Raw genomic sequence first — 22,111 nt, forward strand, 5'->3', positions numbered from 1 at the left:
CGCCGGGCCGTTCGGAGCCGGCCGTGATCCCCCGCGGCCCTGACAGGAGGTTTGCCACAGGCAAGGCGCCCGGCTCCTGGGGAGAGCAGGCTGGAAGCGGGGCGAATGGCGCCCGCCGCCAGACACGCAGGCCTAGAGTTCAGAAAGACGCTTAAAAAAAAAAAGAGGCTGATGGCGTCAGGACTGATGTCACCGCTGACGGCAAACCCCTTCCACGGCCCTCGGCACCCCCCCCCCCCCCCGGGTAAACCCCCTCAGGCAGCCGCCGGGGTCCGTGAGGGACCCCACCCGACCGGGTCCCGCCCGCGGCGGCGATAATGGCGGCGGCGGTAATGGCGGCGGCCCCACACAATGGCGGCGCGGGGCATGCCGGGAGCTGTAGTTCGGCGGGCGGGAGCGGGCGGCGGCGGGCGAGGGCCGCCTGTCATTCCCGTCGTGCCCCGCGCGGGGGTGAGGTGCCCGGATGTGCCCGGCGCCGGAAGAGAAGCGGGTCTCTTCGGGGCCGGCCATCTTGTGCGGCAGCGAGCTAGGGCGCGGGGGGGGGTCCCGGCAGCATCGGAGGAGGATCCCGCCGACGGGGGCCCATCATGCCCGGACACCTGCAGGAGGGCTTCGGCTGCGTCGTCACCAACCGCTTCGACCAGCTCTTTGATGACGAGTCCGACCCCTTCGAGGTGCTGCGGGCGGCCGAGAGCCGGAGGAAAGAGAGCGGCGGCGGCGGGAGCCAAGGGGGCGGCGGCGGCGGGGCCCGCGGCGGCCCGGCGGGCGCCCAGACCAACTCCTCCGTCGGGGCCGGCGGCGGCGGCGGCCCGGGCCAGGCGGGCGCCGGCGGCGGCGTCGGCGGCGGTCCGGGCAGCGCGGCCAAGCAGCTGCGCAGGGAGTCCCAGAAGGAGCGCAAGAACCCGCTGCCCCCCTTCGCCGCCTCCGCCGGGGGCCCCGGCGACCGCCGGGAGGAGGGCAGCGGCCAGCCCGGCGCGCCGCTGCGGAAGGAGGGTGAGCGGCGGAGCGGGGTGGGGGAACGGGGGGGCTGCGGCGGGGGAGGGAGCCGAGCCGAACGCCGCGGCGCTGCCGGGCCCGGCCCCGCCGAGGGGCCGCCCCTCGCCCCGCGGGGGCTCGTCCCGCCGCGCACAAAGGAGGCGGCGGCGGCGGCGGCGGGAAAGGCGCCGGAGCCCCGGGCAGCGCCGAGGCCTCGTCCTCGGTGGCAGCAGCCCCGTGTCCGCGGCGGCCTCGCACCCACGTGGGGAAGCGCATGGCGGGGAAGGCCGGGCCGGGAACGCCCGCGTCGAGGGGACCGCGGCGGGGGACGGGGACACCCGTTAGCGGCGGCCGCGGGCTAGCCGGCGCTCAGGGAGGAGCGGCGGCCGCGCAGGGCCTGCTTAGCCGGCCACACGTGGCCGCGGGCGGTGTGTTCCCCGCGGCCCGCTCAAAATGGAGTCGGGCGTCTGTGCCGGGGTGGCGGGGCACGGAGGAGGGAGGGCTGCCGGCGAGGAGGAGAGTTAAGGCGAATTGGAGAAACGCCAGCAACGCATCCTTAAACTTAAACGGCGTTTCGGCTGGCCTGAGGTATTGGACGGGGTGCCTGGCGGTCCCTGGGCTTTTCGACGTTCACCTGGGTCGTTTCTCTAGGGAACGGCGTTGGTAGGAGCGAGGTCTGCCTTTTAATAACGGGTTGGGCGAATTCTCAGCCGTGTTTGTGTAGACCCGTAAGACGTCCCACGCGGGAAACTTTGTTGCAAAAAGAAAGTGTAAGTAGGTTAAACGAATACGCTCTGCGCAAGGTAATTAGTAGGATGCAGCTCTGCACGAAGAGGGATAGCTGTCCTGCACGCATGTCGTCCCATCCCGTCGCAGGCAGTTGTGCCGCGCACAGACTTCAGCGCACTGTCGCATTGGTCAGAACTCTTGATTAAACTGGCCCCCTTGAAATGCATCAAAGTGTGGTGACGGCACTTGACGTGCGGGTGAGGAAGTCACTTGCTCACTGCAGTTTAACTCGAAACGATCTTTTCAGAAACGCGGCCGGTTCGGAAGAGCACAGTGCTATGTGAAAGCATCTTCATACTTCAGCATTTACTGCGGTGCATGTTGCAAAATGATTCTCCACCACGTTTTATGCTTTTTAAGGAAGAAAAAGTTCTAATATACCGTTGTTTTAGAAAGTGGGCCTCCCAAATGTTATTTGAAAACACCTTGTGAGAAGCAGAATTTAGGAACTGTGTTACGGTACTCTTTGCTTACCGATATTCTGTACTTCAACACTTGAGAGTTGTTCTTCCACGTGAGGAATGCAAGAATTTGTCCCAAGTGGCAATGTGCTAAGCCAGTGTCCTCTGGAAGTACTAGTCAGATACAGAATTATGGTGTTGTCCCTCGGGAGGTAAACCTGAAACATGGGCAGTGTCTTTGGCCGACACAAGAGAATGCAGAGGGTTTTTGGCAGGGCTAGCAGTCGATGTTTACCTCCCGGTTTTCACATTTGTTTTCAAGAACAAGCATTACTTCAGTATGAAAAAAGTATTTCGTGGCTTATTATAGTAGTGAAACAGAGAAAGTCAGGCCTGCTTTTGTAGCAGTGTGTACAGAGCACTGTAGTAAACAAAGTCACTTCCCAGTTTGAAAACTTCAATTTTTATTTTTTATTTTAGTTTATTTTACTTTTTTTCGTTATGGGGACAGTAGTTCTAACATCATAAAGGTGTTCGATGCCATGGTATCGACGAGCGTGCGCACTTCTGTGTGAACGTATTGCAGTTTAAAACTATTCCACTACTCTGTAGAGGTGCAGATTTTTTGGCTGGTGAATTACCAGTTCAAAGCTTTGTGATACTAAGAAAAAGAAATAACTTGTGTTTTTGGTTGGGCTTCACTGGGAACCAGGTTTTTCTGAGCACATGGTGTTGAACTTGAAATTCAGAAGACGTGGATTATTCATTCCAGTTCTGCAGCATACCTCCTGTGTGGCACTGGCCTGTTCCCTTTCCTTGCTGAGCTCTACCTCTTAAAATTAAATGGTCTGTCCTTAGTTTGAGTCCTTTTCAAAGTAAATCTTGGTGAGTTTAACCCCTGTGTTTCCTCAGGGAGTAAGGACTACTTAGCAAGCAATGTATGTCATGCAAGCTTCACGTTAAGTACAGCTTGTAAGGTAAGAAAGACATTGTTCATGTGGGTGTGTTGGCTTGGATATCATTACAACTGTAACTTCTTTAGCCCCACCCAAATGTGACATTGCTTGTTAGGCAGGAACTTATTTCTTCAAAAAATTAAAAAAAAAAAAAAAAAGGCAGCTTTTAATTGAAAAGATCGTTCACAAACCACAAGTCTGGTGGTTTGCTTAGTGTTTTTTCCCTAAATGTTTTGGCAGGAAAATAGTATAACAAAGGAGTAATGTGTTTGTCCAGATCTTTCTAAAGAAGAGTAAACAGGCCTTTCAGATGGGTGGAAAAGAAAACTGTATTTGAAGATCCTTCAGATGTCTTAGTGAAGAAGATAATGCCCATGGGAAGTTATTGTTTAAAAAAACCCAAACTTTCAGAAGGCATAGAAAGGGAGAGAGGAATGCTAGCCAGTTCAGTGGCACTGTGTATTCTCAAGTAAGCGCACAAGGAGGCCAGCCTTTGTCAGGGAGCGTGTGTATTGGACTGCGAGGATTGGTGTGGATGAACATGCCATTTAGTCACTGACCAGTACCTAGTGTATGGGGCTGCCTGCTCATGGGGATGCAGGTGGCACCTGTCTGGGTAAGGGTGCCCTGCCCTGGGGAGTACTGCTGGCCAAAACAGTTTGGAAGAAGAGCGTGGTGGGATGAAGCACAGGGACTTGGGGTCCAGCGCAGCGATGCCGACTTCGTTTTGGTGTGCATCAAAATAAAAACCACTTGTTTTACCTGAAAAGCACCTTTCAGAGAAAAATGAATAAAGGAATCTTGCTTACCGTGATCCCTCTTTGAAAGTTGACCCTGTCATTTTAACACAGATTACTAATGTATTGTGTGCTCTGACAGGTTTTGTTTCCTACAATATTGTAAGAATATACGCTTGTACAAAATACAATTCGATTGAAATGCTGCGTAAAAATGTGAATAAGAAGAGTCAAATGATCTACAGGGACTTTTTTATAAAGGTATAGTCTCTCAGTTTATCTAGTCACAAGGCTAGAAGAAAAACTTCAATTCCGGCTTACCTTCAATATTGTTTTACGGTGTTAGAGTCAGTATCTCTCTGGGAGCAGCTCCACATTCCGTTGATGTGTTTCGCCTGATGTTTCAGGGATAAGACGTATTGGCAGGAGGCCTGATCAGCAGCAGCAGCAGCAACAGCAGGGTGAAGGCAAGCCTATTGACAGGAGACCGGAGAGACGACCTCCTCGTGAGCGCCGCTTTGATAAACCTGCTGATGAGAAAGGCGAAGGAGGAGAATTTTCTGTTGATAAGTAAGAATTTTGTCTTGTGTGACAAAGAACTGTGTTAGCTTTGATAGGAAGGGGCTGTCCTGCCTTCTGCTACTAAGTTAAAAAAGCAAACAAACAGCTGATTGAATCAAAATTAAATTGACTGAATTAAATTCTTTGTCAGTCACAAGAGCAGCATATGTCATGCAGACCATAACACTTTTCTTTCCTTTTCCATGATTTTGTTTACAAACTTGACTCAAGTTTTGGACTGGGAGTCACCTAATGTGAACGGTTCCATTGGTGTAACTGAAAATACAGTTTAAATCATTAAGGTACCCACCATACCTCTCTAAATTTATAGCAGATAGCTTGGGTAAGGAACTTGTTGCCTGCAGGATGAGATTTGTTTGCTGTTACAGCTGTTGCTTAAATCCATATGGCTGACTTAAAGACAATAAAAGTTTGTCCATGTAGGTGTTTACACCTGGGCTGCAGTGGCTTCAAATCTGGAAGTGGTGAAGACATCTTGCATCTAGGCAGGATTTATAAAGTGTCTCGGGTATCATGAGGGGTCCAGAACTCAAGTGTTCGGAAAGCAGTGTTCAAATATTTTAGTAGCCAAAGCTAAAATCCATTTAAAAGTAAGTTGGATGAATGTGTGTTAAATTGAAATTGTAGTATCAGCTAGTTATGTAACACAATACAAACAATAAATTTCGGAATTTAGTGCCAGAGGATGCAAATGAACAGTAATCCTTCTGAGCATATGTTTCCAGATTCTAAAGTGCAGGCATTATGTATGTGGGTTTTTTCAGTGTAATAATTTGGCATTGAAATGAGAGCCTCGACACAGTTACAAACAGTAATTGTCAAAGGAAAAGTAAGCAAACAATATTCTCAAAAGAGAAAAAGAAAACCTTAAAAACCATGCTGTGAATTTTTGGAGGCGAAATATTCATGTTTGGCTGTTCCATGCTAGACCCATTATTGACCGACCTATGCGTGGACGTGGTGGACTTGGAAGAGGACGTGGACGCGGCCGCGGAATGGGCAGAGGAGATGGGTTTGACTCTCGTGGCAAACGTGAATTTGACAGACATAGTGGCAGCGATAGATCGTAAGTCTTTAACTTTTTCTATTGTTTTTTGGCTATTCTTTACAATTCATACAAGTTTTAAAATTTGCCTTTGGATTTCTGTATCTGGACACTATAATGTTAACTCAGTTTTGTTAGTTCTGTTTCACATTCACATTTCAGCGGCCTAAAGCATGAGGACAAGCGTGGTGGCAGTGGATCACACAACTGGGGAACCGTCAAAGACGAGCTAACGTTAGTAATCTGTAATTGCTCAGAAAACTATTAGCAGAATGTTAATAAATCCTATTTCTTATGGCTTGCAAAATGTAAAGATTTAGCTGCCTTTTTGCCTTTGATTTTTGATAATTTTTGCTGCACTATTAAAGCAGCCTTTTCAGAATTTAGGGAACTAGCAATTTTTTGTAACATAAGCGATGGCTTCACTGTTAAGGGGTGGGTGTCTTCTGCTGGGTTTTGAACAACGCTTTTACTAAAAATAGAACAATTTAATTTTAACAATTTTGGTCAGGTTAAGCATGCTGTTTTACAAGTATTACATTGAAAACAGTATTTTTAATACCCAGATCCATTTTGTGTCTCAAGGTACAGCGGGAGGCTTTCAGAATGGGTACTAGTAAGTGTTGGGGAAAACCATGAGGAAGGTGGAAAGCATAGAATTTAAAAGGCACAGAGAGCGCCAATCCTTAATGAAATCTTTTTTAAAGAAGAGTGGGTTGTGTAAATCTGCTATAGAACTTGGTCATTAATCTTACGTAGCTTTAAATAGGGATGAACTTTTAAAAAAACAAAACTCCAAACATTATGTAATTGCAGTGAATTGGATCAGTCAGCCGTCACTGAGGAAACGCCAGAGGGAGAGGAACATCCGCCTGCTGATTCTGAAAATAAGTGAGTACCACCCCTCTTAATGTTCTTTGAGTGCTTCAGTGGAGGTATTACTTTGCCTTTAACCTCCGATATTTATTCCTACTTCTGTTTTTGCCAAACCCAGATTATATTTTCTTCAGTAGATATGAAATTATCCACAGTGCTGCTGAAAGATTGTTTCTTCAAAAACTGCATGTCTAAAAATTGTTATCTTCAAACTGTTCATTAGTGTCATGCAGGCTCTTAGGTCACTTTCAGATTTAGTTATTAATAATCGGTTCTAAGATGCTTAGGGTCTCAGGATTGCATCTCTGAAGTACCCAATCCAAAAGCATCTGTGCTCATAACTAGGTAGAACAACCAAGAAAAAGGGACAAAAGATTCTTCTGCCAGTGCAAAGCAGGTTTTTTTTAAACTTCATTTTTTCAAAACAACCGTTCAGACTGCGTGACTAGCCTGTAGAAGAAAGGTTGTATCTCTTCCGTTGTCTAGCTTCTGTGTATGCAGGCAATTTTCAAAGTTAAACTTGATTGCTTCTCATTCTGCTTGGACACTGTTACAGAAGAAACCAGGGACTGGGTGAATGAAATAGAGTAACTAGAGAAGCAGAATGAGCAGTAGTGATACATAACAGTTGATGTAAAAATGTGATACAAATTATTATGGTAGCTTAGTAAAATAGAATACTGTATTTTAATGAGGAACGTGCTTCATGGTGGATTCAAAAGAAAATGGCAAACAGATAAGATAGAATTTTGAAATACTTGTTTGCACGAGATTTCTAATGTGGAGTTTGCTGTAGCTTGATTTCCTCATTAATAACTTTGGTTAGCAGTAGAGAGGCTACAATTACTGCGGCGTAGAGAATAAGATACGGATTTAGCTTAACTGAAAAAAGACTAAATACTGTTACTTCTCCAAGGTTGTGGTGGTCCAAGGTTAAGGTCATCTTGTATACAGAAGTAGTATGAGAATTTTTAAGGAATTACAGCTCGAACATTGGACAGAAAATGCTAGCTAGCTCGTCCTTAAAAAAATTACATTTACTGGAAATGTGGATATACTAAATTTGCCATGTCTGCAGTATTTCCTGGGTCTTGGTTAGTAGCAGTGTCCTGGTGCTTGACCAGATACTGACCCATCCATGTGCAGATCAGTTACCTGCAAAATTCTGCAGGCTATTTGTATGGTTTTTTTCTTCTTCCTCAAATCTGCAGAAATCGTGTACTCGGTTTCAAGCATAACACATCTGTTGTAATCCATCAGTTATCTTTATAGAAAAGCATCTTTAGATGGGTTAGTTTTTCAGGTTGGCTGGTTTGGTGTGGATCTCTAACCTAAATGGATCTTTTACTGCAGTAAAATGTGCAGAATACTGAGGGGTAGTATCTTTGCCTTGAACAGAAAAAGTGCTTCTGAATATTATACCATGTCAAAAATCATTCTGTCCTACAAAATGAGAAAAAATTGAAATACAGTAATTTTTACATAAAACCTTTTCATGATTACATCAAAATTAATGGCTACAAAATGAAGACTTTTTCTGTTACGTTGAGGCTTTCGTGATCTTTCTGCTGCACATATATGGCACTAGTTTTCTATAAATCAGAAATTTAGTTGCATAAACACTGAAGAATGACTAGAGGATTGACTGCCTGTGTAGTTGGAACATGATCTATTATTGAGTATAGTGGTTGTGTGTTTTACTTAAAAGTAGCTCTTTGGCAGAAGGTAGAGGCAGCAAAGATTTACAATGAGGTGATATATTGCACAAGTACTAAGTTGTATGCTGTTGTTTTTTCAAGTTAGCTGAAAGTAAAAATTGTTTCAGTTAGCTGGGAAACTAATAATTGTCTTTGGTTCAGTAAAGGAAGCAGGCTATCCAAAGCTGATTAAATTCTGGTTTTTAAAAAAATAAAAAGCGTGAAAATTGTGGTAAGAACAAGTTCTCTCTCACTGCCTTAACTTGAACCTTTGCGAGAGAGGTGGGGACAAATCTCCAAACAAGTCCATTGCAGAAGTTGGGCTTTCATATTTGTAAAGAAAATTGTCATTAATGCAGAGAATAGATGGCATGGGTCAGTGTTAATTTTAACATTTATTGTGCTGTGCTTACCATTTAGTTGCTTAAAGGTGTCTGGCTGTGTTTTGGGGTTTTGGTTTTTTTGGGTGTTTTTTGGTGCTGGCTAAAGGAGATGATTTTTCATGTGTGCTTTCTGAGTGGTGGAAGTGAGGTTTTTTTGTATACACCTCTTAACTGCTAAATAATTGATGAATTTTTAAAATCTGATGCTGATTAACAACTGATTTTGAATTTGTTGTGTCTAGAATTGAGTTCTAAGTCATGATCATAATATCCATGAATTCACTGCAGAGAGAATGAGGTTGAAGAAGTTAAGGAAGAAGGTCCTAAGGAAATGACCCTGGATGAGTGGAAAGCTATTCAAAGTAAGGATCGTGCAAAAGTTGAGTTCAACATCCGTAAACCAAATGAGGGTGCTGATGGGCAATGGAAAAAAGGATTTGTTCTTCACAAGTCAAAGAGCGAGGAGGTAAAGTGATTTTCAATATTTGCTAGTATCAAGACTGTATAGGTTTTTCTGTTGATGGAAATATTCCACTTCTTGGAGTGGGGACTCTATTCTTTGAGATGCTGACCTGTAGCTAAAAGTTTATAAAGTGGGAAGAACATTTCTCTTAATAAAACTGCAGTTACGCAGTAGTGTAAGTAGCCATTCTTACTATGGTTAGTTTTAGCAGTTGATCTGTACCCTTATGTTGGTGTGTATCGTCACATAATCTAGAGATCAGACTGCAATACTGCTGCATCTGGGCAGGTGGACTGTCTCTTTGTGAGCATTTTAGAAAAAGTTTGTCGATACCAAATTTATTTGCTTTTTTTAACGGAAGCTTATGTTATTTAGCATCTCTTGTCAGTCTTATGCAGTACACAGATTTATGGTGCTTGCTAAACATGATGGAAGGCTGAAGAAATACTGGTCATGCCTCAGACACCTTAATATCTAAACTCTGTATCTTAAGTTTGTAACCTAGGTATGTTCTCATTTTATAGTATTGTATAGACAAGTGCCCTTGAAGGTTTTGAGAAACCAGGTGGAATACATTTGGATGCTTCAGTGATATTCCATGTAGTTGGTGTAGAATTATTTTAAAATTGTAGTTTCTCAAGCATACTCATTTCAGTCATTGCAAAATTTTAATTATTCTGTTCCAAGAGAGTGAGAGTGGCAAGGAGAGACATACTCCTTCACTTCAGAAGGGGAGGGAGGTGCTGAGAGCTCTTGTTTTCTAATGCAGGGCTGCATTAATCTTAGTTTTTAACACTGTAATATCTTAAGTGGCCCACTGTTAATCTGTGGCCTGCAATGTTGTGTACCAGATGGTTCTGACTCCCTTTGAAGTAACTAAATAGTACATAATATGCTGTTTGGTCTTCTAATAAGTATGTCTGCTTTATTGCACCTTGCCAGCTTTTTTTTCTTAAGCTGGGGGCATAATACAGATGAGGAGACACTATTCAGTACTTCCCAATGAAAACTCCATTTCTAATCTCATTGAACTCGGAATGAGTTTGACTTTGTGACGGTCGTGCTATTTTCTTTTCTTGCTGTGTAAGGTAGTTCAGTTCTTTAAATGATTGCATATCTTTCTGTTTACTTTAAGCTGTTCAGTGTTTGAAGTGTTCATTAAATACTGCTTTCTCTGGCTTGTGTAGAAAAGGGAAATTGAGTTAGACTTAATGTTGCTGTATATTATGTAATTCTGTTTAAACATATTCTTTTATGTGCTTTACCAAAATTTACTAAACCTGTAGTCCTTCAAGTTCCCCCAGCCCCAGTCTCTCCGAAGCAGATTTATTTGGCATTGACTCAGCTGAAGACAGTCTTTTTCAACATACCTGCATGTATGATAGTATAATAAGATGGTGGTACTCTTGAGTAATTCAGAAGCTAGAAAGAGCCATACTGTATTTTTGAAAAATGAATCGGTAGTTAACTCAAAAACCCAGATGAAAACAATGAGAATAACTAATCAAATTACTTTCATGGAAGAACTGACATAATTAGTAGATTGTTCTGTTTGAGGTGTATTTGGTTAACTTCTCTTCAAAGAAATGAGGTGGATGTTTTAACACCTCCTTGATGTATAAGCACAGAAGTGAGATACTAACAAAACTGCCTTAAATCTAGGTGCTTTTAGCCTGCTTTTTTTGTATGCCCAGCAGATGTCTCTCCCCGTTTCACTTATTCATTGTTCACTGATCCCAGGGGAAGCAGCGTGGGGTTTTTTTTGCTATGTATTATAGCAGAATAGCTCTATAATACAGGCATTAGGAAACCCTTCACTGTGGCTCTTTTGTGAGCAGGTTTAGAAGGTGGAATATTTAGAAGTTGTGAACAAAACCTACTAATCACCTGCTGTTCTTTTTCTGTTTGTCCTCTTGGACATACTTACGAGTCATGAAATTAAGGTTGATGTAAGGTTTCTGTGATTCTTATTGATAAGAAGGGCGTTGATGTGTGGAAGTGACTTGGTTTATAGGTGAATTCTGTGTTTCAGCCCCAGATCTTCTGTACTCTTACAGCTGAAAAATCACAGTGTGCCCCAGCAGATTTTCTCAGAAATTTGGATTCAAGCATTGTGATGATCACCCTCATTGGGTGACATTGGGAGAATGTCCTAGGAGTCTGTGGGAAAAGGGAGTATGAGGATCTAGTACTGTTCATCTGCCTTAGTCTTGTGAAAGAGCTGTCCTCCTCCTCCTCTGACTTGCACTCTTTACTGAGGGGTGAAACTTGGCCCTGTCTGAGGTCTTTCCTCTTTTCCACGTTTGCTATGCAATTACTAGAAAGTGATACTTTGTATAAAAATGAACTCTTAATTTGGTCGTGGATTCTTGCTGGTTTAATATGAAATCCATGTGTATTGGCAGCCCTAGTCTAATGAGACTCTTTCCAGGAGATTGGGTTGTGCCATCAAAGAGAGATCTTTCTTCCTTCTCTGCAGCTGGTTTAGTGGCTTGAGTCTTTTAAGTTCTGCTGGTGCAGCTGAACAAAAAATGGGAAGGAGTTACATTGTGGAGAGTTCTTAAAATTTGTTCAAAAAGTTGGATGCAAGTCTCCTGGAAAGACTGATACCCCCGTAGTAGATCAATTCCTACTCTCTATCTGCTGTGCCATGCCTCTTTCCTGTGCCTTCAAACTTTCTTGCTAATCTAATCGCTTCCTTAAAGGAGGTTGCAAATGGAGACTGTGAAATACGTTTTGGAAAAGAATAGTTCATCTCCTCAAAATTTGGAGGAATCACTCTTGAATCCAGCCTGTGCAGAAACCTTTTCTCATTAACAGTATTTTTAAACATCCCACCCTCTTATCTGTCTAGTTCTGTACACGGTGTGCCTGATGTATCGAGGTGTGCTAGGGATCAGGCTGCACACGTCGTCTCTACTAGAGTTTCCAGCAGCTTGTGTTAAACTTTTTTGGTATCGGTCTGAGCTTTCTCTTGTCTCCACGCCTGTGGTGTAGTCTGTCCTCTAGTCTTTCTGGATGCTTGCACAGCTGTTGATCTCATCCTTTTGCTGCTTCATGTGCTCAGTGACATCTGTACCCAGCAAGTTCATGTGACCTTATTACCTGTTGTTTCTGTATGTAGTTGAGTCTCATTTCTTCCTTTTGTTTTCTCCCTTTGTTCCTTTTGTCACTTTGGCGTGGACACGCAACTTTCATCAGACAAAGGCGATGACAGAAATGCAGGGGAGTCTGCTGGAGTCAAATGAGGTACTGATCCTTTATATCTAACTGGTAATACCTGTGTTTTAATATGAGCCCCTTCTGAAATGAAGGTCTAGATATTAAGAAGTCACAAAAATGGAGAATACAAGTAGATACAATATGGAGCTCTTCTGTCCATGCCTGTTGTCTAACTGTGCACCATATAGGACCCTTCATAATTAGTACCCTTGCTCCTAATTGAGCTGAATTCCAGCCTTATCATAAATGCTTCTATCATGAGTCTTTTTATTTTTTGTTGTTGCTGTTATTTTTCCATATCTCACTGTCTGCTTTGGTCCCCTGTCTGCTAGTAGCTTGTTCTTAATTTTTGACAGCCTTCCCCAAGACCCGTAAGTGCAGCAATGCCTTCAAGAAGCTATCGATTATAGATCAGAAGACTTATTGAGAGTTGCCAATACATATAAATTAAATGCCTCCAAAGGCGATTCAGAATAAGCAATTTGTACGGTATCTCTGTGACTGACTGCCATCACCTAAGTGACAGAAGAGGATGAGGAGAATATGCCAAGTCTTGTATTGGTGTTCTAAATTAGCTTTAGTTACATTGGTTAAAGACATCATTGGGTTACATGTAGAATTTGCTATTTGTTGGTTTAGTGGTTAAACCAAAGTTGTGAAAATACAATGGTTTTGGTAGACTGCAGTGTTTCTTTTTTAAGCAATAACAGTGTAGGGAAGGAAATGGACAGATACTACCTCTCACAAAAGAGAATGTCATATGACTTCCCTTAAATTGAAAATATAATCTCGTACCCTGCAGTGATCAAAAGTGTAAATAAAATATTAAGTCATAAGAAAGGAATCAAAACCATAAAGAAGAGGTACTGTGTACTGTTTTACAGATTGTTGGTGTACTTACATTTGAGTAGTGCCTCATCAGGCTGAGGTATGGAGTGACTTTTCTCTGAAAAATAACTGCTTAGGCAAACTTCTTAAGTTTGGAAAAGCAATCTCTGGGGGAAGGGTATACAATTCAAATCTATAAAATCAGGAGTGGGATGAGGACCAGTTGTCACATGGAATACATCCCAGTGGAAATATACTTGAAATAAAGCAGCATGGAGGGGTATTTCTCATTGTGCCTAATTAAATTGCAGTGCTCTCCGCTGCAGGACATTGTGGAGGCCAAACGTACAGCTGGGCACGTAAAGGGGTAATTAGATTGGTGGGGGAGAAGGCTGTTTATGGCTCTGTACATTATGGTGCTTGTGACTGACTCAAGAAATCCCTGTAAGCAGCTTTCAGCCTTTTGACTGCAGACCTCTGTGTATCCATTGGCTACCTTATGAAGGATCCACAATAGGTAATTAAAGGGTATAGGGCTTAATTGCACAATATGTTGCCTTTGAAAGTCAGCATATTGTGTAATTACACCACAAGAAAAGTAAGTTAGTCAGGAGCCTTCAGGTTGCACATGGCACTTCTGTAGGAAAAAAACAAGCAAGCTGTGCTAGAAGTTTTGGGGCTTATAGGAAAAGAAAGCATTGTATGTTGCCATGTTTCCGAAACATAATGATTAGGCCTTGTAATAGGCAGAGTGCTGGACGAGATAAACCCTTGGTCTGATCCAGTGTGGTCAGTTTTACATTTCGTGTATCATCATAGGCGCCAAAACCAGACTTACCGCATGGAAGAATTACTTGTGCAAAACAGGAAAAATAATTACGTTAAAAACACTTGGTTCTTTTTGTGTTCAGTGTGTAACAATTTTAAATACTCAAATGTGCTGAATAGTAGCATTTATGGTGCTAGACATAACTCTTCGGTGTGTACTGTGCTCCTCGAGGCTCAGGTTTCTCACTGTGAACGCACTGGGAACCAGCCAGCTGTAAGAGAATGTTGTATCATGGCAAAGGTGGTGAGAGTTGTATTTTTTAGTGTAATTGGTGAGAGTGGTTCTCTGTTTTAGCATTAATGTTTTAGCTACTTCAGTTACATTGTGTTTGATCTGTTATGCCTCGTTTGCTGTTTGTTATGACTAATGCAAACCAGTAAGGGATTCTTGCCATCTGCCTTGTTTTAAATATTTATACAGGGCTAAGCAAATGAGAAAGTGTAAAATACCCATTGAGAAAAATAAAGATGGGTTACCAAGTAAGTATTTAAAAAGAATGAAATGAATTGATAGAACCTGAAGATTTCTCAGGATACGAAGTGAGAAGAAGAGAAATGCTAGAAAATGAGGTTCTCTACTGGCTTGGTGATAGTTTGGTCTCAGATAAGCCTAAACGTGTTCCTCTGAAGGAACTCTAGAGCTTCCTTGAATTGTCTTGGAAATGCAAAATACCTTTGTTTGCTCAAGTGCTTATTTGATTACCTGTATGTGGTTTGGTTGTCTGGACAAGTGGTATAACTTGATTCCTAACAATTCCTGCACTACCTTTTCACTTGAATCGATCAAGGTAATCATCAGTTTGGGAGTACGTTTGGAGGCGAACACATATGCTGTGGTGGTAAGAGTGCAACTACAGATGAAAATGTTTCTTTGGTGATTGTTCTTACTCATAAAGAAACGCTCATTTCAGGCTCATGCTGAGGACTCTGTAATGGATCACCACTTCCGCAAGCCAGCAAATGATATTACATCCCAGCTGGAGATCAACTTTGGAGACCTCGGCCGCCCCGGACGTGGTGGCAGAGGGGGACGAGGTGGCCGAGGACGTGGTGGCAGGGCCAGCCGTGGAGGCAGAAGTGACAAGGTAAGTAGCTAACAGCTTTCATCTACAAAGGAGATTAGTTTCAGTTATTATTAGGATTTTCATACAGAGAGTTTTAGGTGTTTCCTTTCTGGGGGAGATGCTCTGACAACAAACACAGTGTTTTAAAACCAAATGTCCTATTCTTACAAGCTTACTTTAAACTAGGTTACTGTTAGGACAAAAGGATAAATGTTTTAGCAGTGTTCTTGTTAAACGCAAAAAAGGGAGGGTGTGGAGTAGGTTGGGTTAAAAAAAGAAGTGCCCATCTTTGTATCTAAACCCGAAAAGTGACTCTTTGGTACGGACAGATCTGAATGTACTGTGAGATGCTTCTGTTTGTGCCAGAGCAGAACCACAAGTGCTAGAGCGGTTATTTTCAGACACAGTCAGGGCGGTGTACCTGCATTATGACCTGTTGGGGGTGAAAGACTGGTTTTACGGCTGCATGTTATATCTTGAATTTGAGGAATTTAGAGTTTTCATGTCGAAATAGGACTCTTTCTGGGTTTTTCCTCATCTGCAGTACTTTTTTTCCTCCTGGTCCTAAAGCCCCAAGGAAGTACTCAGGAAAAGTACTGAATGGGGTTGGGGAGAGAACATGTAAAGTCGAAGCACCATAGTATAGCTACAGAAAAGATTTGATTTGATATGGATCACTTTACTTGGCTTAACTGCATCTAATCAAATTGTTACTCAATAGAAAATAAGGTCAGTCTGTGTGGTTTGACTTTCTTCACATAGACCAGACTTGATCTTTTTTGTCTCTTCTAGGACACTGGTTTTGTTTTCTCTTTTACACTGGATCACTTTAAGTTTTAGGCTTATTAGTTGGAAAGCTCTTTCCTGATACCAACATGAGAAAATTTTAAGGAATTGAAATTAAATGGTGGTGGTGTTTGCTCTGAGTTGTTTCACTAATATGGCATCTTCCTTCTTCAAGAATGCTGTCATAAAGTAGTTAAAAACTTTTCTGCAGCTTATTTTATGTTGACTTTGTTTATTTCCTTCCAGTTGGTTAAGGAGTTTGATGTGATCCACACACCCAACCAGGTTGGTGATCTCTGCTGGCACTTACATTACCTGTGAAAAAGGCCCTCCTGTTGCAGGGACTGTAAACTAACTCCCCTCCTGCAGTGCATTGGCTTTTTTAGTTTGCTTTCTGCTTTTGTGTAATGAGCAAATGGAGATGCTAAAGCTATAGGTTTCAGACCCTGCTGTTACTTTTTAACTCTAGTTTGTGGGCTGGGTACTTCTCTGGCAAGACTAAGACACTACAGGTATTGATACAGCTTTTATTGGAACGGTTTAAATATATCTCTTGATAAATGAATACGTTTACAGGAAATTCCACTATCCTGGCTCTTCCTACTCTTCCTCTCTTCCACATCCCTCATGGACAAAGTGAAGAATTTCTAAAGTATTCTAAAATATTTAATTTCTGCATTTCATGGCAGCACTGTTGTAGGTGTGGTACAGAGCCTTTTAAAAAAAACTGTTGGGAAGCACTGAGGAGATTCTTGGTTAATGTATGAATTTCTAGGGCTAGGTTGGCACAAAAATTCTGTTTATCAACAGCTGGTTTGTGACTGGGGAAAAACTAAATGTGTGAAACTTCATTTGTGCTATGAACAGGCCTTTTCTGTAAAACTTTTGTGTCCCTCAGTAAGAATTGATGGTTATGTGCTAGTAGAATAGCATAGGTCCACATGTAGGGATCCATTTAGGAAGGGAAAGAGAAATGTACTTGTAACCTTGTGTGATAATCATGCACAGACATGGTCTGTTTGCCTGTAGTGCCTCTTCAGATAGCTTTGATTCAAAAAGTAGTATAGGAGACTTCCTAGTCCTTCTTGGAATAAAAAGTGCTGTTTATCATGGGCGGGGGGGGGGGGGAGTTGCTCTTGTAGTAATTTGTCCAGCACTAGACTGCTGACTCTGCTGTACTGTGTACTCCTTTGAATCCTGGTATTTCCCTGTTGAAGAGGGTTCAGGTTAAAGTAGTTTTTACAAGGAAGAATTCCCAGCCCCGTTTGTCTCGGGTGCCAGCAGTCCCCCTGCCTGCAGCTGCCCCGTGCAAATGCTGCCCAGTCTGTCTGCACAGGGACAGAGGCTTAACCTTGTCCCTGTCCCCGCTGGCTGGGCCCCAGCCTGTGCCCACAGTTGAGCGGTCCTAACATCTCTCACTGCCCAGCTCAGCTGTGTGCTGAGCCTGTGTTTGCCTGGCAAATGGAAGGACTTGGTAATGTGTGAAGAATTAGAAACACGGTAGGGCTTGGTGCCGCTGAAGGTAATAACTTTCTGATGTTTCTCTTTCAGTCAAGTGCTTCTGCTCCTGATGTAGATGACCCAGAGGCTTTCCCAGCTCTGTCCTAAACTGGATGTCATAAGCCAACCCTGCCCTCGTCGGGCCTTCCTCTCCGAGGCTTGCATGCTTAAGGATCCTAAACAACTAAGAAATTTAAAAAAAAAAAAAAAAAAAAAAAAAAAGAGACTGTCATTCATACCATTCACACCTAAAGACTGAATTTTATCTGTTTTGAAAATGAACTTCTCTCGCTACACAGAAGCAACAATATGGTAGTCAGTTTTGTATTTAGAAATGTAATGGTAGCAGGGATGTTTTCATAATTTTTTCAGAGATTATGCATTCTTCATGGATACTTTTTTGTATTGCTGCTTGAAAATATGCGTTTCCAAACTTGAAATATAGGTGTGAACAGTGTGTACCAGTTAAAAGCTTTCACTTCATTTGTGTTTTTTTTTATTTCAGGATTTTAGACATTTTTCCCCAAACTACAAATTGGGTTTTAATTATTGCACACTATTTCCGTTTTCTTAATTCCTGCTTAGCAGATTTTTATCAGCCCATGGTCTTTTGGAATATGTGGAATTTTAATTTGGCAGACTGTTAGTGCTGTATGGAATACTAACTCCTGGAGTACTTTAGTTTTAATGCTTAATTTCAGACTTGGAAAACCAGTCATTTTTCATCTATGTTTGGTAGTTTGTTTACTCGAAATCTTTATACAAAATTGATACCAGATACTTGAAAAAGATTCAAAGCACATTGGTTTATAGTTAAATACCTGTGTATTGATCCAGCAATGATGTGTGGATAATTGGTCTAAACAGTTTTTAAAATCAATGTATTACACCTTTCACTCATGCTTTTTACCTTTATTCCCTCCTCCTCCCTTCAACAGAACAAGATGCTTTGTTGGCAAAAAAAAAAAAATTTTTAAATTACCTATGCTTTTTGTTTGAGAGGGTATACCCTGTAGATTGGAGTAACCTTTCCTGTTGTTGGAGCTGGGAGGTGGGGAAAGGTGGTAGCTGTTGCTCCGGCAGTCCTTCTGGACTCCGTCTGGGACGTGGAATTTAGCAGCACAGCCTCTTGACACGAGTACATCAGTACCTGATGTATCCACAGCACTGCTCTGACAGTGGCAGGTCTTCTGAAGAAGAAACCGCAGGCCTTGGCTGGGTCTGGCAGGAGGGAGTTTTGGCTTACCGTTTCAGATGGGGACATTGCAATCTATGCGCCATACAACAAGACGACGCAAAACAAACCCCCAACACTTAACCACTCCGTCAGAGTTTTGTTCTGGATTTGTGCAGTGTTTGAGATCTGATTGCTAGTTGACAAATGAATGTTTTTCAGAGAGCGATTGTAAGAAACCCTTTCCACCCCTGTAGAAATTTGCCATAGGTTTAATTTAATCCCTGTGAACAGGAACTTTACCACTTCAGGACACAAAAGGAGTTGAGAGAACGACTAATAACGAGGGTTTCTTAGCGTTTTTATCTGCAGCATTTGTTAGGAGACTAGAAACAGGTTTCTCATTTTATTTAATGTTTTACACTTTGGACAGCTTATAACATATTTGTAGTTTCTTAACTAGGTAGATAGAAAACAAAAGGTAACGCCCTATTTTTTTAAAAGCTGTACAGGACAGGCAAAAAATATTGGAGACCTTTGAATATGAAATATCAGACTCCTTAATTGTGGTGTTTAGCTGGCTTGCTTTATCTGAACTATTTTCTACAAAAGTTTTTGTTGTAAACCACTGTTAATATCATTGGATTAGACTTTTTAGTGCACTCACCTATAGTTTAAAGTACCAGGCTGTGAGAAGGAGGCAAGTTTTCAAACAGTGGATGGTAAAATCTCTTGGTTCATTTCTCCTGACTCTGAGCTGATCTCACACAGGTGCTCAGTGTGGGGACTGTTGCAGGTCCAGCACTGAGTTAGTTGTTCCTCTTCCCTTCTCCCTTTGTGGTTTGGTAGAATGTGTTGCAGTTCCAGTGTTAGGGACACCTTGGATAATACAATTAAACAAATGCCTTGATATGCAGAAACACACTTATGGAAAAGCTTTCTCTGCGACATAGACCTTCCTCCCCCTTACACAAACTGTATATTTGCTGTTTCAGTTGCCACTCAGCTTTTTTTTTTTTTTCCAGATGACTTCTGGGCCAGCCAGGCAGTTGTTTGGGGCCCTGCTAGGCAGACTTGGTCAGAAGCTTTCCCCTTCTCCTGCTTTAGAGCATAGAGCAGTTTCCCAAATGGCATGTCACGTATGATTTTTAAGACAGCTTGTACTTAACAATTGGTCCGTCTGCTGTTCCGATAGATGTAAATTTGCCTCTTTCAGTCCATTTGTGTCAAGAACTAAAACTGTGAACATATATCTTTAATATTGGTGGGTGTTAACTGAAATAAAGGTTTATTTTCATGCTCTTTTAAAAATGTCATGAAAACACATGGAGATGAAACCACTTAGGTTAATAGTGTCTCATTTAGGTTCTGCCCCAAGAGGTCCAGTCTTGCCTGTGGTGATGGTACCCAGGCATTTCCATTGCCAGGAATGGACTTTGCCTTGGGAAGATGTCTTTGGAGTAGCTTATTTACGATTAATGAGCTTGCTCTTCAGTAACATTTTCTGTCCTCTTGCTTGCTACTTTTGCAGTCATGCCAAATCCAGAGGACTAGACCTTTTAAAATTTGAAAAAGATGGAGAGCAGAAAAAGCTGGAGAGAAACAGAGGGAAGCACAGGATGCAAATTGGCTTTTGAATGTAACGATGGCAAGGTTTGAGCATGAAAGTTCATCTTACAGATCGACTGCCGCTGATGCTGGGAGGAAACAAGACTGATTAATAAATGCAAGTGTGAGCTGTGTGGGAAGGGACATAAATTCTTCTGAAACATCAGAAGTCAGTGTGGATATATGGTGTTTGCAGTTTGAGGAGTTGAGACCACTCTTAACTGTAATGACTCTGCCCATGGAGATTGGTATGCATAGCCACGCCTCTTGTTTTAATAAACGCAGGACATATGCCTAAAGCTGACACTTCCAGCATTTGCTAACCTGCTTCTTTTCTAAAATCATTACAAGGGCCGTGTTACTTTCATTCTGTACTCCTGGCCTGGTCTGCCTTCGCTTGGTAACAGCCTCCTGGCCAGGCTTGGGCTGTGTTTGAGCAAGTGCCGGGTGCCCCGACGCAGTGGTCGGCAAGTCCCTCGCTCTGCTGGGTGCTGTGCTAGAGAAGCCAAATGGAATGTTTTTGCTGAGGGGGATGTAACCTGGCTGTGGGGAAAACGGGTCATTTGCCCTTGCTGGGAGACTTTAAGGTAGGAGTTATAAAAGTTTGGTTGTCCTGCTAATGATGCTTTTTCTCTCTTCAAGTTGGAGTAAGACTTTATGTGAAGTTCCGAATGGCAATTTATCTAGAGACTTGAAGAGCAAAGAAAAAATGCACTCTAGTGTTCTGTTGTCCATATGTTGAAGTTGAAGGTCTGTGCAGAAATAGATGCATGACAAAACCGTGTGTGCTTTTTTTGCCCTTTTTTTTTAAAAAAAAAACCAACAAACTTTCTTTGGTAATAGGTATCTAATTTGGTTGTACATAGCTGACTTGAGGTACTGATTTGTCTGTGATGCCGAGCCAGAATCCTCTTGCCAGGGAGGTTGACATTGGGTATGGCGAGCACAAAAATGGAGTTCTGTTGTCTTGGATGTCTGACCCAAGCCAGAGTGAAACGTTTGCCTTTGAGTGACATCAGGCCAGTCCTTACAGAGGGAAGATGTCTGTGTGCCAGGCTGGAGAGAAAACCTCGGAACCAGCTTCTAGACCCAGAAAGCAGAATTGCAGAGCTGGTACTTTGCAAAAGAGAATCTCGTGCACTTTGAGTGGCTGGCAGCGCGAGCGGCCTCACTCGGAGGTGGGGAACAGTGCTTCACTGCCTTCCCAGAGACCGGTCTGGGTGCAGTTTGTCTGCCCTACGTGTGTTATTTTCACAGGTGAAATACCTGACGGCAACAAATAAAGGCAGCGCAAGAGGGGGGCGTAACTCTGGCTAAGAAAGTAGCTTTGGGTTCGTTCCTAGCAGCAGAGCGAGGACTTGAGGTGTGCTATGTGGCTGTCACCTGTGTGCAGCGTCTCGGCTCCGGGTAGTTGTACCGCTGTTGACGTGTTCTCTGTGTTGGCAGGGAGCGGTAAACCCGTCGGCTTGCTGGGGTGAGCTGCAGGAGAGGAGGTGAGCTGGGCTGGCGCTGGTGCTCGTTCGTGGACAGTTCAGCGCGAGCCAAGGCTGCTTGGGTTTGCGTCGGTTCCCTGCCCTAGGGTGTGAGCTTGTCCGTAGTTACCGGTAAGTGTTTGATCTTCACCCGTGAGGTGTTGCTACAAAGGTCATCGTAACACAGAGAGGTGAGGAAGTTTATTTCACTTGCGTGTTCTTTACTGGGCAGAGTGAAGGCAAATCAGATATGGGATTGGTTTTACTGCAGTCTTTCAGTGCAGCAATTTGTGTTGGCTTGTGCTCGGTTGTGTTTAGGGTTTGTACTCGACAAACTGCAGGATTTCTGTGTTCTTGTATGGAGGGCAAGGAGAAGACCTGGTTCTGTCCTTTCTCCTGAGAAAGCACTTGAAGGTCTGTCTGGCTCAGTGAGATTGCATGGCACTTGCGGGGCAGCGATGTGGAGCAGGAGGGATGCGTATTGGGACAAGATGGCTATTGCTACTTAATGTGCTTTTTTTTGTGCAGCAGTTTGTTTTAACAGTGGGTTACTGTTTACCTTTGTCGGACTTGGATGAAGATGCTAAAAGGGGCAGCTACCTTGCAGATCGCTCATGGACTGCTGTTAAAAGCTGTTTTCGTGTGGAAGTGCATCTTCCTCTGCTGTCCTGTCTGAGCACATCCATGACTGAGCTGTGATCTTGAGCATGGAGGTCCTGGGCCAG

General features: G+C 43.2%; 1 protein-coding gene across 5 annotated transcripts; it reads left to right on the forward strand.

Moving 5' to 3' along the window:
* The first annotated feature begins 457 nt into the window (after positions 1 to 457).
* SERBP1 (SERPINE1 mRNA binding protein 1) lies at positions 458 to 20,218 on the forward strand. Of its 5 annotated transcripts, none has more exons than XM_049807379.1 (10): positions 460 to 993; positions 4,266 to 4,428; positions 5,369 to 5,506; positions 5,624 to 5,719; positions 6,302 to 6,376; positions 8,730 to 8,907; positions 12,106 to 12,153; positions 14,694 to 14,867; positions 15,879 to 15,917; positions 17,184 to 20,218. In XM_049807379.1, the coding sequence occupies exons 1-10, from the start codon at positions 588 to 590 to the stop codon at positions 17,238 to 17,240; spliced, it is 1,374 nt and encodes a 457-aa protein (XP_049663336.1). In that variant the 5' UTR covers positions 460 to 587; the 3' UTR covers positions 17,241 to 20,218. The 5 variants fall into 5 exon arrangements, with proteins under 5 accessions (XP_049663340.1, XP_049663336.1, XP_049663337.1 ...); XM_049807380.1 differs by having other exon boundaries at positions 461 to 993; positions 5,648 to 5,719; positions 17,184 to 18,028; XM_049807383.1 differs by lacking the exon at positions 5,624 to 5,719 and having other exon boundaries at positions 458 to 993.
* The last annotated feature ends 1,893 nt before the right edge of the window (positions 20,219 to 22,111 follow it).

Source organism: Accipiter gentilis, chromosome 8 (assembly GCF_929443795.1).
Source record: "Accipiter gentilis chromosome 8, bAccGen1.1, whole genome shotgun sequence".
In the NCBI taxonomy this organism is placed as follows: Eukaryota; Metazoa; Chordata; class Aves; order Accipitriformes; family Accipitridae; genus Astur; species Astur gentilis.